The 15,229-nt window shown below is 45.3% G+C and overlaps 1 protein-coding gene across 1 annotated transcript in view; it reads right to left on the bottom strand.

Annotated features, from left to right (window-relative positions):
- Positions 1-15,229, bottom strand: part of Uqcr-c1 (Ubiquinol-cytochrome c reductase core protein 1) — a 37,985-nt gene that overhangs the window by 5,275 nt on the left and 17,481 nt on the right. Inside the window, exons 7-11 of the mRNA XM_077689801.1 lie at positions 14,346-14,450; positions 10,764-10,903; positions 9,148-9,216; positions 5,819-5,935; positions 4,210-4,267 (exon numbers count right to left, since the gene is read on the bottom strand). Coding sequence (XP_077545927.1) covers positions 4,210-4,267; positions 5,819-5,935; positions 9,148-9,216; positions 10,764-10,903; positions 14,346-14,450 — 489 coding nt within the window. The remainder of the gene's footprint in view (positions 1-4,209; positions 4,268-5,818; positions 5,936-9,147; positions 9,217-10,763; positions 10,904-14,345; positions 14,451-15,229) is intronic.

Here is a 15,229-nt window from a genome sequence, read left to right as displayed (position 1 = left end):
CTGGGCCAAGAAGCGCCTGTGTTTTGCCTCACGGTGCAATTGTGCGCGTGTTCACTGCGAGATCTCAGCGCAAAAATCGAGTTATCGGTCTACAAACTTAGTTTAATTGCGTTCAACCACAGCAGAGTTTAGGCCCATAATTTCATGTATGCATCGTGTTCAAGACTTTTAACAGTTTCTTCAGAATGACTGCCGTCAAAGCCCGAGAGAAATAAAATTTTCTCGCACCGGGGTGAAAGTGGGCTGGAGCCTTTCGGAGTAGCTAGACTGTAGGAATAATGCTGTTTTGGAGCGGCTTTGGAGCAGTAAAAGGGCAGTTTGGGAGCAGTGCAAGTCTATTTGAGAGCCCCTTTCCATGTTCATTTTTCGCATTTTTTTTGTTTCTGCTAAACACACACAAAAAGATTAAGTGGCTTTTACTCAACATTTCATACTGAACCTGACCCCACTTATGTCAGATTATGTTCCTTTCGTCAAATATGTTCCCCTAATAAAAACCCCACAGCTGATGCCACCAGCATCAACCAAGTGAAAACTACATGTAAGCAATACTTTGAATAGTTCCACCTGACATGACTTCAGAGAAGAAAAAAAAAATCACTGTTATTACAACGCTGTTGCTGGCATAACAAACAACCAAGACTAGAGAAGTGAAAAGTTGTTCCCTTTTGCAGCTAACAATAAAAAGGCAACTTCATCTTACACCTCACAAGACTACAGACAAATAAAAAAAAAATGCTCCCCTTATTATGCCTTTAATCGCATAAGAAGCTATGAGGGAACTAGAGATAAACAATGCACTGCATACTAAACCAGACTACAGCTCAGAGAGATCGAAAATAAATGCAGCAAGAAAAAAAACTCCTAGTGTGCTATTGCATTCTTGACCACTAATGCAAGCTTGTATCAATGTCAAAAAAAAAAAAAAAAAGAAAAAGAAGGAAAAAAAAAAAAAAAACCAAAGGGACAGTGAACGTACTCCTGTTTATCAAGCTGTTTTTATCGCACGTAAACAGCGCACTCCTGCATCACTTGTTTGGAGCTTGTATCTCGTCATGTGTGACTAAGCACTGAAGCATAGCCTTCGGAGCATCAAGTGCACTCGAGATAAGATAACGTGGTGTGGGCTTGACTGAACAGTAAAACTACTTCAGTTCTGCTTTTTACAATAAGCGGAAACATTGCGATGGCAGCTGGTGGCAACACATGCATCAAGGAGCAGCGAGGTGAAGCCGTATTTCAGGGCGAAATTCACGTTTAAACCTCCAGTTGAACTTCACTCCCAAGTCCTGCCAAAGAATGTTGTAAGCAATAGAAGAAAATTGTGAGGAGTGACACAGAGCGCGAGTCCTTAAAGGGGGGTTACGCAGACAAAAAACAAGTTTGGCTCATTCGAAAGATTGCCTCGTTAAAATCTAACACTGACACCACTTTAACGCACGCTCCACTCAAGTAGTAAGCTATATACAGTTAAACCTCGTTATAACGAGACGGGCTATAACGAAATAATGGATATAACGAGCAAATCGTAATTCCCCTTGAAAGTCCCCATAGAAACCAAGGTATTTAAAACCTCGTTTTAACGAGGTAAAATTTGCCCGTTACGGGATATAACGAACTAATTTCGTTGAGAAATCAAATTTTGAGCTAATTTTTAAACTGCGCAACGCGGATTTGAGACAGCGCGCGACGCGGCAACTGTATTAGCAGTTCAAAACTCCCGCCACGCACGCGAAGCTGGATGGCGCGCCATGCGGACGTGGCGCCCGCGAAGCCATTCCCACCCTCCTCTCACTGCGCATGGCAAGAGGCCTTCAATATACAGTCTCGGACTTACCGCGGGCTTCCCGAGAAGCAGTCCGACGTTCGATTTTCACATGCATCCCTATGGCTTCGGGGAATCCTCGGACTACCCGCGGACTATTCGCGGTGAGTCCGAGAAGAGCCCCAATGCGTTGCCTTACTCCCCCCCCCCCCCTATGCCCCTGTTCGTATCGCCGACGTCGATGCGTAGTTGTGTGTGTGTGTGGGTTTTGGCAGTCTTCAGCCTTATCTTTTATCGTACTACTCGTGTGATTCCAAACACGCCAGTGCGACAGGCGGGAAGCGAAAGCGAAAGACTATCACGCTTGAACAGAAGATGGCTATGATAAAAGCCGTCGCATCGGGCGCGAAGGAAGGTAAGGTGCACTTCGTGGTAAGGTGGCAAGAGACTGACGCGTGGACGAGTACGCTGTTCACCATTGTGAGCAACTGAGTCCATCGTCAGTGCTGTTGCACGTGGCGTGAAAGGAAGCGCTAAGGACGGCGTCGGAGGCACTAGATGCGGTGGACGTGCTGCGCCGCTACTTCGGTGCGCACGAGGGCGGCGAAGATGGCGTGAACATAGCGGCCGCAGCTGAGTGAGCCATCGCTCGCATCAGGAAGGTGCATCAATGTCCAATTACGGACTTCTTCGAGCCAAGTCTGTTTGAAATACGAGTTTCGAACTACAATAAAGTAGGTTCGTAACTTCTCCTTTTTACCTCCGGAATGTGTTTATTTTACTGACTACCGTCGTGCGCCAAGATGCTATTTCGCTCGCTTTTTGTTTTAGGCAACTACAATGCGTATTATTTGCAGTAAATGTCGGCTACGGCTATAACGAAATATTGGCTATAACGAGCAAATCGCGGTGCCCCTTCAATTTCGTTATAACTAGGTTTAACTGTAATTAGGAAAAAAGAGGATGGCCATGCAACTCACTCGCCTGTTTCTCGCACTAGAACCCACGACGTTTATGGGCAGCTGTGCGATTGGCCGAGGCCGCAAAAGCAAACGCAACTTAGGCAGGGCTTATAAGTTTGCTGAATGAGCTGTTTTCACTTAAATATAGTGCCTATTTATTTTATAGCAGTAAGAATGGTGGGGTAAACAGTGGAAGTTACAAAAGCACACGTAAACATAGATGCACCAGGGTGTACTGATGTTGGTACTGTGCGCACTATGCTTGTTTTAGCTGCACAGCATTGCGGCGCTTTGGAGTCGTCTTACACGGCACTGGCCGACTGTGGCGTATAAGCGACGTTGTCTTACGTGACCCTGTTTGTCGAACATACTCAATATCTTAATATACCAGATTTAGGGGAAATCCCCAAGGTGGAGTAAGTTTCTTCAACTGCAAAGTTTCTGAGGAAGCTGTACAGCTTTCCTTAGCAGCCGTACGACTGCATTCAGGTGGATGTCAAACTTTCCTTTGCATACCCAATATCTCACGGAACGATTACTTTCTGCCGCAACAAAAAACAAGCGAGGTGCAAACACGGTCAGAAACAAAGTGAGTGTGGATAGCAGTCCTGAGCGCCATTGTGGCGGCATCTAGGAGGACTGACAGTAAACAAGACGTTTTGCCATTCGCGGAAGCCCTAGTGGGCATACTAACGTTCGCTTTAAAGTGCCTGCCTTAGATATGTCATCACAGACGCCATCAGACACACGATTAAGCGGGCGAATCAAAATTCTGGCTTAAATTGTTCAATCTCCCAGTGAATAAAGCATTGCTTACTGCCGGACAAGCGCTGGCGGCAGTATGAAACGCCGAACCTCTCGAACAAAACTTGTATTTTGTCTTCATAGCTCCTTTAAGGGGGTCCCCACCTTAGTGCGGCACATCACGATTGGTTGGCAGCTCAACGAATGTGATTGTCGTTAAACACTCTCACTGTTGCCTTGCACTCTGAGGCACACGGAGGCACTACGTGGGAGCAGTTTCGGTGCAGTACTGTCTCCTGGAGCAGAATGGTGCATAAAAAAGCAGATGGGTGCACAGGTAATGCAAATGGCAGAGCACTTCCAGCCCTGCTCATACCTTTTCGCCTAAATTCTGTCCCCCGCATGTCGCGTGCTAAAAAGCTTCACTGGTCATTCAAGTGGAAAGGCTTACGGTTTTATTCCCTTTTGCACTGCACACACGTTACCTCAGTTGGGCGGATAACGTGCGGCTAAAGTGCTATTTTTAAATGTAGCCAATTTCTTGTGTTCTCTCGTACGGAAACTTTCGGACACGGTCGGGAAAATGCGCGGCCAGGGGCCCCGCCTATTTTCACGAAGAAAGATCTTTGCTAGTGCTCCGGTCCTCAGCAAAAAAAGGCTTCGTGTAAACTGCCTTGCCAGGCAAAGCGGGGACAGACATGAACAGGAGCGCATCAAACATGCTCGGGGGGCACTCACGTCGATTCTTGCCTCCAGCTCGGGCAGCGGAATGCGGCGTCCGTAGCACAGCATTTGCCTGCAACAGAGCAGAACGGTTAACATTCAGGGTGGTCTCAAAATACGTCATCCACGAAGGTGAAACCTGAGCAAGGCAACGAAACAAAAGTGTTCCGATTTCAACATTTTAGCTAACTTTCACGACTGCAGAAAAATGGCTGATTTTAAGTGCTTCCAGAATTTTTTTTCTTCTCTTGAGCTACTGGACGCATTTAGCATTGCTATGCATGAAATTGTAGCTGATAGATTTCTCTTTCAAGCGCATAACAGCAGTTTTGTGAAAGGTGTGATTATTTAGAGTTTACTGGTCAATAAAACAAACAAAAAAAAAAGCACGGAAAAAGTGTATCAAAACACAAATAGGCGATTTTACTGAGCCCAAAAATTATTTCAAGATATAGGAATTGTTGCTACGTTCCTAAGCTACGATTCAGTATACACATCAATGCTGCGCACCAAGGTCTGGATTTTTGTGGGCCCACCAACCTAACGGCCCCGACGGCTGTGCCACTCCGCGAAGCCACTCGAGAGTCATTCGGTCCCTCCAAATATGCATTCAAGCATGCTTGTCTGTGTTCTCGCACAAAATCCTTATCACTGCTTGTTTCAGCCTGACAGTTTCAGGTCCCAGTCAATGGCTGATTTTTCGAACTGATGGGGATGGCAAAAATATTCGATGAAGAGGAACTGAGAAAACTTTGGTTCCCCAAACAAAATCACTGACATTTCACGGGGCAGTTCGATGAAAATGCTGAAGCTGCCACAAACACCAGAAAATTTGGTGTGGGGTAAGTTGGATGGTGACTTCAAGGGCACCAGCAACACTTCTGCACCCTACACGGGTCAGGAGCTGGGCTCACAACGCTGTGCTTTTGCAGTACTACGGGCAAGAAGGCAAACTCCACGGTGAAGCTGTGGAGTTTTAAGGGGGACTTCTTTTAATTTTCAAGCAAACTTCGTGAAATTTGCCTGTCTTGCTGCTTTTTTCCCACTGATTTCAAATGTGGCACTATTTCTTGAGTAAGCCAATTAGTTACCAAGGTAATTAGAGATAATTAGACATTTTTGGAGGAACAACAGACAAAACAGTGTTGCTCAAAAAACTGTAAACTTTACATTTTCCAGTGCTATGAACCCTGGTGAGTGCAATAAGAGAGGATAGGTTTTTTGCTACACCACTTGCAACTAATTTCACGGCTCATTAAACTTTGGTGTTTGAAAAAATGGGCACTCAAAATGGTGCCTTGCCACTGGTGCCACCAAGGTTTAACGAGCTGTAAAATTAGTTCCAAGCAGTGCATCAAAAAACCGATTCTCTTACTGCACTCACCAGGGTTCATAGCACTGGAAAATATAAAGATTACATTTTTGTGACCAACACTGTTTTGCGTAATGTTTGACCAAAATTGGCTAATTATCTCTAATTATCTAGGGAACTAATTGACCAGAGAGAGAGAGAGAGAGAGAGAGAGAGAGAGAGAGAGAGAGAGAGAGAGAGAGAGAGAGAGAGAGAGAGAGAGAGAGAGAGAGAGAGAGAGAGAGAGAGAGAGAGAGAGAGAGAGAGACCCACCGGCCGATGTCCTCGCAGATGGGCGTCGTGCCGTCCAGCTGCAGCAGCATGTTGGTCTTCAGGAGGTTCTTGGCTCGCGTAACTTCCCCCTCTGTGGCACTCATGCAGATGCGCATCCTGTGTCAAAAAAGAGGGGAAGGGTCACTCGCCAGGCTGTAGCAGAAAACGGGATACATCAACCCCACGACCCAACACAGGGCATGGATTTGCGGACTGTTTCAGAGCTTCGTAAGGGAAACTCACCCGTTAACATTCCTACGGGACTTACTACTTCATGACCTGTGGACTTAAGGGGGCTCACTGGTCTTAAACCAAAAAAGTTTATTTTTGCAGGTATTATGATGAAAATTGGGGGGCATATGTAGTTTTTCATTCTGATTGTAGATATAAAATTTGTTTTTGAGTAAAAAGATTATGTTCAGATTTATTTGGATTTTTATATTCGATTTTTTGACAGCCTTTGTAAAAAAACTGCTGGAGGGATGCAGTTAAACAGGGTACCAGTGAACTGTGCACAAATCGAGGAGTGCAATAAGACTACCATTATCGTTCTATCTGGTCTGTAGCAGAAGTTACAACCGTTTGAAATTTGGGCTTCTAAGGTGGCAACCAGAAAAACCGGTTTTCCCTTCCAACCCCAAATTTCAAACGGTTGTAACTTCTGCTACAGACCAGATAGAACGATAATGGTAGTCTTATTGCACTCCTCGATTTGTGCACAGTTCACTGGTACCCTGTTTAACTGCATCCCTCCAGCAGTTTTTTTACAAAGGCTGTCAAAAAATCGAATATAAAAATCCAAATAAATCTGAATATAATCTTTTTACTCAAAAACAAATTTTATATCTACAATCAGAATGAAAAACTACATATGCCCCCCAATTTTCATCATCATAACTGCAAAAATAAACTTTTAGATCAAAGACCAGTGAGCCCCCTTAAAAAGGTTTTACAAATTAATAGACATGTGCACAGCAGCCTAGTTTGCTTATTTTAGATATCGCATTCACTCGAATCTTACGTGCACCTTTTTTTTCCGGAAAAATAGGTCCCAAAATAACATGCGCGTTACAACTGAGTACGACTCAAAACTGCGGTGCCGTATTGCCATCGACGTTTCAAGATGGCCAGCTATTCGTAGTCAGCGCAGTATTTTTTTGCGTTCCTCTAAAGTTTCTGCCATGGAATTTCTCACTGCGAAGACACGGCGGGCTCACCGCGATGCTGCGTTTAAGAAGAAAGTAATCTTGTGCGCCGAAAGCGATGAAAATCGGGCCGCGTCACGTGCGTTCAGTGTTCCAAACACTTGCGTGCGGGACTGGCGCAAACAGAAAGAGAAAATCTTTGCAAGCAAGGCGACACGGAAAGGCATACCTACCAACCTGGTGACTTGGAAATTCGTAAAACCCGCGGTCCAAGGGGGGGGGGCAGCGCACTAATGTTTTACAAGTTTAAAAGGACTAACGTTCTGTGCCAAGCGCTCTCACGTTTTCACAACCATAAGTGAAATTCGCCAGTCTTGAAGAGTAATGAGCAACAAGGCAGGAGGAGCAAATTCTGTCGTGTACGATTTTACAAACACTCGGTACAGTATTGTCGCGGCTTCGCGTCATTGCACTGCGAAGCACCTACCGCGGTCGTGCCACAGGTCGTAGTGCATTGGTCGCGGCAGTCATACGAAGAGCGACGTGAACACGGAGGTCCTAACTGGCCCCCGAACGACGTGCTCTAAACAGGCTGGTCGAGGTGGAAGCGAATTCCGGACATGGATGTGTAGCCCACCCCGAGAAGGCGACAAAGTCGCAGCTTCTGCTGATGATGATAACAAGAGTACGTACTGCCCTTTCGTGGCGGCGCAAGGGGGCAGTGTCGTTTTAATGGATATTCCCTTTTTTTCGAAAATCAAAATATTTTCCGTAAAATTTCGGGCAAGATTCGTAAAATCGTAAGACTGGTCGAAATTCGTACATTTTACGGAAAATTCGGAAGAGTTGGCAGGTATGGAAAGGGTTCAGCGGACCAAAGAGGGGGCAATATCCCTAAATTGAAAACCCGCTGGCAGACTACATGTAGCAGCAGCGAGTGGCTCAGAAACCCATAACGACAGATCCGTCGCTGCCCCAGACAGTCTTCGCGGTGACTGTCTTGCCGGCAATAACCGGCACATTTCATTTCGTGCCACCTTTGGAACAAACTTTGCTTGTTCCAAGTGAAAAAAAAGTTGCATTTTTGTATTAAACAATGAAAGTCTCGTGCACGTTACAATATAAGACAGCGTATTTTCTTCTGTGCAGAAATAAAAAAAAAAATAGAACTCAAAAGGAAGACCGCTAGCGCCATCTAATGAAAACCAGATAAAATAGAATGCATTTCTTGTTTGTTTTTTATTTCAGTAAACATGTGCTATGTTCCTAAAAGAAGCAAACTAGCCCGTTAGGAACATTTCGATGGGTTTGTAAAACTTTTCGCATCGGCGCACGATGCTTTTTTATATCGCGGGTTATGAATTTTACTAATCCCATAGAAAAGCAATCAGGTGAGTCCCCCCCACCCATAAAGGTGTCGACTGCCAAGTCACCCAGTTTACTTGGCACCTGCCAATTCCACTCCGTGCACGACACTGTCCACTTGCAAGTACGGTACCCAAACAGTTCCTAACAAACAGCCACCAAGGCAAGCGACGCCTTGCACCCATAACTATGCCTTACAACGGCGCTCGATAAAGGTTGAAGGGGGAAAGGAGAGGTCACACACAGAGCTTGTTCTAACAGCAGAGTAAGTAATTGTTATAACAGCACTAATCATTTTTATACGGATGAACTTCCTTAACACATTTTACTCTTCTACACAGTTTTGCAGACGTTGCACAGTGAGCAGATCAGTTCAGTCCTACCAAAAGTTTCGTCATTCAGTAACGCACCGATGATAGTTTCGTAAGACACAAGTTTTTCTTCTGTCGCAGTTGCTAAGAAAACAAACTTGTACACGAGATGCTGCTCCATACTGATTGAAATTATCCCCCACTGTAAAACTTTCACAGCATATCTGATAAAAGCGTGGAACCCTTTAAAAAAATAGGCATTGCAGTGTTTTTTTACTGGGCAAGTAAAATAAAAGCATTTGCATTTGCCTCCGAAACGCTGCAGCAGAACATCCTTCAATGCAAGAAACACACCCAAAGATGCCTTTCTCCACATCAGAATGAACATCCAAAGGTTTGCACATACAGTAAAGATGCTGTGCCCATTTTGATGTCGAAGTTATTTCTTTGTTCACGTTTGTGAGTTTCTGTGCAAACGAGTAGTACCAGCTTCAACGTGTGCACTCACCATTCCCGCTGGATGGCGTGCACAAAGAAATCCATCTCCTCGCGGCCCTCGGAGACAAAGTAGATGCCCCTGAAAGACAGGCAGAAAGACACACAAGTTGGCAGAGGAACAAGCCAAACACTTACAGTAGAATCTCAATAAACGGAAATCGCTTAAACGGTACAGTAGCCTGTAAGTTGGTTGGTTTTGTATTCAGATAACGTAAAAAAAACTCTCAGCAATCGGAACTAAAATTTCCGCATCACCGTGTAAGCGGAACCCGAAATGGAGCTTCCTGTGAAACCCATTGGCATGTAAATCAGCTTTTTACGATTCTGGCTGTTTGGTTTTTTTTTTTTTTTTTCCCCACATTTTGTTTTAGCCTCGTTGGACTCACAAGCCTCATCTCGTTAGTGGTCGGCCATGTTCACGCAATGAATGCAACATAGCAGTTCTTGTTCAAGTCGTTCGGTCTCGATTCAAGACTCCCCGAGATTACAGGGCTCAGCTGCTGCTGCCTCGTTCGCGCCATCATGGAGCTATTTATTAGCACTTCATTACCGCGTTGCCATCTTCGAAATTCGGGGGCTCATAAGAACTCACGAAGTTGAGGCCTCTAGCCTCCGTGAAGATACAGTTGCAAGGACTCAAACAAAAATATTTCATGCATTTTGTAGCGCACAGTGACTCATTGTTGCCAAACCAGCTTTGTGGATGTTGCGCCTAAACCTCTTGTAGTTTTCTTGCTTTCTGAAAAGCAATAAGCTAAATTCACCTTTTAGTGCTTAGAGTTCCACGAAATGGTATTGAGAGTGTGCACGCACACAAATGTGCACTTCCACACATCTATCTCGGTAAACGGAACTCAATTTTTCGGTCCCTTGAAATTTCGTTAACCGAGAGTCTACTGTAGTTCCCACTTCAGTATTTCGGGAAAGCAGGGGGCAAATACGTCATACCCCAGAAGTTCAGAGCTGGAGTTTCCTTTCATCCGGAGGGTAAATTCCTTTTTACAAACAGCAGGTGAGTACCAGCGAGTGCCGCATCAAAAATAGTGTGCACAAACAACGAAGAAATAGGCGGGCACTAAAACGCGGCACTCGCACTCTTCGCAACACAGTGGAGCCAGTAGCATTGTGAAAACTAACAGTGGTCCCTCCCTTGTTGTTAAAACACTGCAGCTGGCCTTTTTCTGTTGCAACAAGGGTCTGGTTACTTTGGCCATGCTTGTTAAATTTGATAGGGAAAAAAAAAAAAAAAAAAAAAAAAAAAAAAAAAAAAAAAAAAAAAAAAAAAAAAGCCTCTGTGCGCACCCACGCAGTGAAGACAGGTTTCTGCAGCTGTCAGATTTGCCGGGGGGGAAACCAGCTAGCAAACTGTTCTTCTGGCTGACCTGCACAGCTCTCCCGTAAAGCCCCACTATATCCCTCAAGAGTTTAAGCAGGGTCATGTTCCGAAGGTAAAGAGCTTGTGATGTGACCCTTGAATTGTGCCTCTGTAGTCGTATTCGGCAAAATAATAACGGCCGAATTGTTGCGATGACACCATGTTGTTTGAACGTCTGAGAAAGGCAGCCCTTGTGGTAGAGTGAGATTCTGAAAAGTAAAAACACCACCTTTCTCTCCTCTTTTACGCACCAGAGTCCCGTGTCCTTGTAGCAGGTGTTGAACGACTGGAAGCTGTGGCAAGGGTTGTGGGGGTCTTTGGCGCACTCAGCCGCCAGCCGGCTGGAAACGTTGCTGCCGCCTCCGTGCGAACGGTCCCAGTTGCCAATCAGCTGCACCAACCAAGGCAGAAACAGAGAGACACGCCTGGTCAGAGGGAAAGGCAACTGCAAACAACTCCTTCAAAGGAAACAACAGTGGAAACAAGTTAGCACAAGCCAGGCACATCTGGTATACCCCAAGGATGCGCACTAGTGCCGACCTTATTTAAGGGGAGACGCGGGTCTTGGAATCTTGAAATTTGGCCAAAAAATCGATTTTTAGAAATCGCCATTTTCGGAAAGTAGAGCTATTTTTCTACCGGTTAGCAAAATATCCAGACCCAGGAGTACGTATTTGAGCCATAATATCAATTTATAGCACCGACGCCCGCTAAAATCGGCCAAGATTCGACGCGAAAATAGCATTTTTTCGACAACTTGCCCCTCGGGTTCTACTTGCACCACGGCGTCCATCTTGGTCTCATTCGAAAGCGCGTCTTTTCGTTTTCAATTCCCCGCCAGAACCACTCCGTTTCGTCCGTTGGTTGCGAGTAAAACTGGGGTAGAAAAGAGACGGATCGCGCCGCCTAATTGGTTACTGACTGCACGTGACCGCAGGGCGCAACCTCATTGGCTGGGTGCCGTGGGTCGTCTGCTCGGCACTCTCATCACAGGGCAACGGCAGCCCCGCATGGCGTAAAAATAAAGTAAAGATGTCTATCGATAACCGAAAGGAAGAACAGGTATTATTAAAAGCGCCTGAAATACGATTTTCTGCTCCTGTGATGACGACTTATCGCGAGAACGGCGCCGAGACAGAGGTAGGCTTAGCGCCCGCGCGGGCTGCCGAGACGATAGCGTAGCGATATGATTACGCCTGCGGGGGCACTAAGGTGCGTCTATCTTTCGATCAGTAGCAAATAGAAAAAAAAAGAAATGATAAAGTGGAGGATGCCGCATGCCGACGTTGCAAGGGAAGTGTGTTCATTCTGTTATCAACGATGCTGCGGCGGTTCGGCCCGCACTCCGGCGCGCGCATACTCGTCGGCAGGTTACCATATAGATGAGCGATTTGAGAATTATAAATGTTCGCACTGTGCACAATGCGCGTTGGTGACGTGATATACGAGTAGATTAAACCGAAAACGTGGTTATGCCACCTAGCCAAGCGCATGCACGTTATAGAACAGTGGCGGGCATTCCGTTACCAGCCCCTTCGCTGCAACTCGCTTCCCGCGATGCAAATCCGATTTGATTGCTACAAATGAAGCAGTAACATAACAAAATAGCGTTTACAACTGTGGTGCACGCTCGGCACCTCAGCCCTAGTCGCCGAAGAGAGACGGCGCGATGCCAACAGCATAAAAATTGAAGCAACGTTCTGGCTTTGCTTTTGTTCAGTTTTTCTGCCAGGTGCCATCTGTAGACAGAGGATTTCATAATTTTCCCACCAACTGATTTCAGCAGACTTGGTATGCTCGTGTTGAGCGAAACGCGAGCTACATTCTTTCTTTTTTTCATATGCTCAATAGATAAAACTGTCACTTGTAGTAAAACTTCAACTGCGATTTTCTCAGCTTCCCTTTTTTTGCATATGTGCCTAGCCTTACAGGGGTTTTGAGGTAGTTTTTTTCAAAGGATTTCTACAAGTGTTATACCGTTGAATTCGGGATAAAATGAACTGCATGCTGAAGCTATTTTAATTGGCTCATTTTGCTTCAAATAAATGTTATGAGTAATAATTAGAGGTCATTAAGTTTTCAGAAAACTGTACTTGGCATAATTAGATTAATTCTATCCAATCAACTATCTTTACAGGAATATAAATAGCTTCAGCATGCATGGCAGGTCTTAAGCTACACATCCATACCGTTTATTTAAAAAAAAATGGAATAAAAAGTTCCTTAAAGGCCCGTAAGAAATTACTTAATTAGGCTCCAGTGTTTTCTTTATAACTCAAAAAATAATTCTACCACTTGAAAACTAATTACATATTTGAAATGAGGAAGACAAAACACACATGCACAGTGATTTTCATTATCACAGACCAATTAATAAAAAAGTTCATTTCAAGACCCACGCCCTTAACCCTTTGTGGTCCACCGTCGCCCGACAATGCAACACAGCTGTAGCAGTCTGCTTCGGGCGCCATTCGACAAGGGTGTTGGTGGTTAACTTTGCGTTTTTCTTCACTGCGATGTGCACGCATTCTTTGTAACATAATGCGCCACCTATTGAGGGATAGTGCGCGCTATTTTTGTATACATGATGCGCCATCACTTGAGGGTCAAGTAAACTTTGTTGAAGTTTACTTCTTTTTGGGCTAGGGTGTAGCACATTATTCAGCATGGGCCTTCTGGATCCCAGAGCATTATCAGTTGCACACTGTTCGTTGAGAAGCATGGCCGCTTTCTCACCGCGTGCATTTTACACTGCTGCATTTAGCAAAAGCAACGATGATATTAGTGAGGAAGAGAATTTTCACCGTGTGGTTTTATGCTGGTGCATTTAGTGAAAGCAATGATACCTGAAAGTGAAAGCAATGATAGTGATAGTGAATAGTGAAAGCAATGATCACCTCCATCAGGAGGTGATGGCAGTGATTCGACAAAAGTGAGTGCCCAAATATCGGTAAAGGAGTTGCGAGCAGAATGCAAGAGAAAAAAAAAGGTGAAAACGGGCATGCGATCCCACTCTGGTTCAATGTAAGCTCCATGCAGGGAAATGACTACCGTAAAACACCAAGCAAGCGCCCCCCAAAACGTGTAGATAATTGGCTTAGAGATAGGGAGGGGGCCCTTATTCGGATCGGGCCCCAAACTCAAGATGGCGGCACAAAATGGCGGCGATCGCGAGAAAGGCACTGTAGCCTTCATTATGCAAAATGTTTATTTATGAGTCATGACACTTCTAGGCAATGATAAAAACGTAAATTTTCACATTCACTTCAATCACTGTTAAATCCGCAAAACGATTCTTCAGAATTTGATCCCAAAATAAGGTTCAGGCCCTCGGTCTGCAGCTCGTCTGGGTCCTCGGGGACAAAAAAGTTTTGTTGCAGCAAAACTTCGTAGTTCTTATCCCACTCACGTATACTTTTACCGTCCTATTTGGACATGCGAGAAGTGAGGTGCACGTTTCTGCCATTTTTCAGATGCCAGTCCACTACTTCGAGCTTCTTTTTTACTGTGTACGAATGCATAGTGAACAAAGGCCACCGCTCCCGAAAAAAAATGGCGGCGATGACTGGTAACGCGTTCTCGTAGCAGCAACGACTTGTATTGGATAGGATTCGGCATCCAAAAGCCTGAAAAAAAAAAAAAACGCTTTCGGAATGACGTGTACAGAAATTCTAAATTCCAGGAAAATGCTTGGGGGGCGCTTGCATGGGTGGGGGCGCTTGATCAGTATTTTACGGTAGGTTTTGTTCACGCTTCAAAGCAGGTCTCTTGCGCAGCAAACCTCTCACACCCCTCTTTTCCCTGACCCTTCGTAAACGGATTCTACGTCGTACCGTGTTGGCCACCATGAGCGGAATGTTGTCTGGATCCGCCCAGCCGCAGCTCTCGACGGCGATGGCCACGTGCGCATACGGCATGTCGTCGTCCCGGACTCGGACCTGCATGAAAAAGGCCCAGCACTGTTGCACAAGCAAACCTCCAAACCAAGCCAGAGAGACACAAACCATGCCGTCCTGATAGCCAAGTGTTCCGGTCTGTAAAGACCAATACTGTTTCTCCCAAAATGCCTAAAACGCGCAATGTCAGTAACACTTATGCAAGTTTGGTATCATACAATTGAATGTCATGCCAGTGCAACTAACTGTGTGGGGTTGACCAAATGGGGCTCTCCAAAAAAAATGGGTCCTCCCAAATTGCTGTGAAATGGTTCATGTGACAATTCCCTCACAGGTGCAACCTCTAAAGCTCCCTCCTTCCACCATGGGAAGGAGTGGCCCAGCCCTCCCCAAGTTCGTGAAAGGCTAATGCATCCGAATTTCACCAAGTTCGGAATCACTAAAGTTGAGTAAAGGCGTGCCATTAAAAAAAGAAAAGTAAGCCATAAGTAAGCCAAGTGGGACAACTGACAAGAAGTGGTTTGGAGCTTGATGGTAGCAAGTGTTGAGACCGAGATGAGAATGACTAGGAGCAGCCAAGCCTATTGCCTGTAAACGCAGATGTGTGACACGATAACATAGCCCCGATACTACTGTTTCTTTCTCCAGGAAGTCCTGGAACTCTCACTGATATACAGGAGCACTTCAGGGGCAATGAACACGCGCAGCTCACCGCATCGCAAATTTGTTCCACTTTGCAAACTTTTTTAAAAAAATGTTGCTCGAGTGCATGAAAGGGCGAACTTGTGAGCACGACCGAGAGCCTGTGAACAAGGACGAAA

This window comes from Haemaphysalis longicornis, unplaced genomic scaffold (genome assembly GCF_048455015.1).
Source record: "Haemaphysalis longicornis isolate Haplotype H1 unplaced genomic scaffold, Haemaphysalis longicornis Haplotype H1 scaffold_10, whole genome shotgun sequence".
NCBI classification, from domain to species: domain Eukaryota; kingdom Metazoa; phylum Arthropoda; class Arachnida; order Ixodida; family Ixodidae; genus Haemaphysalis; species Haemaphysalis longicornis.
This window is presented reverse-complemented; position numbering and strand designations above follow the sequence as displayed.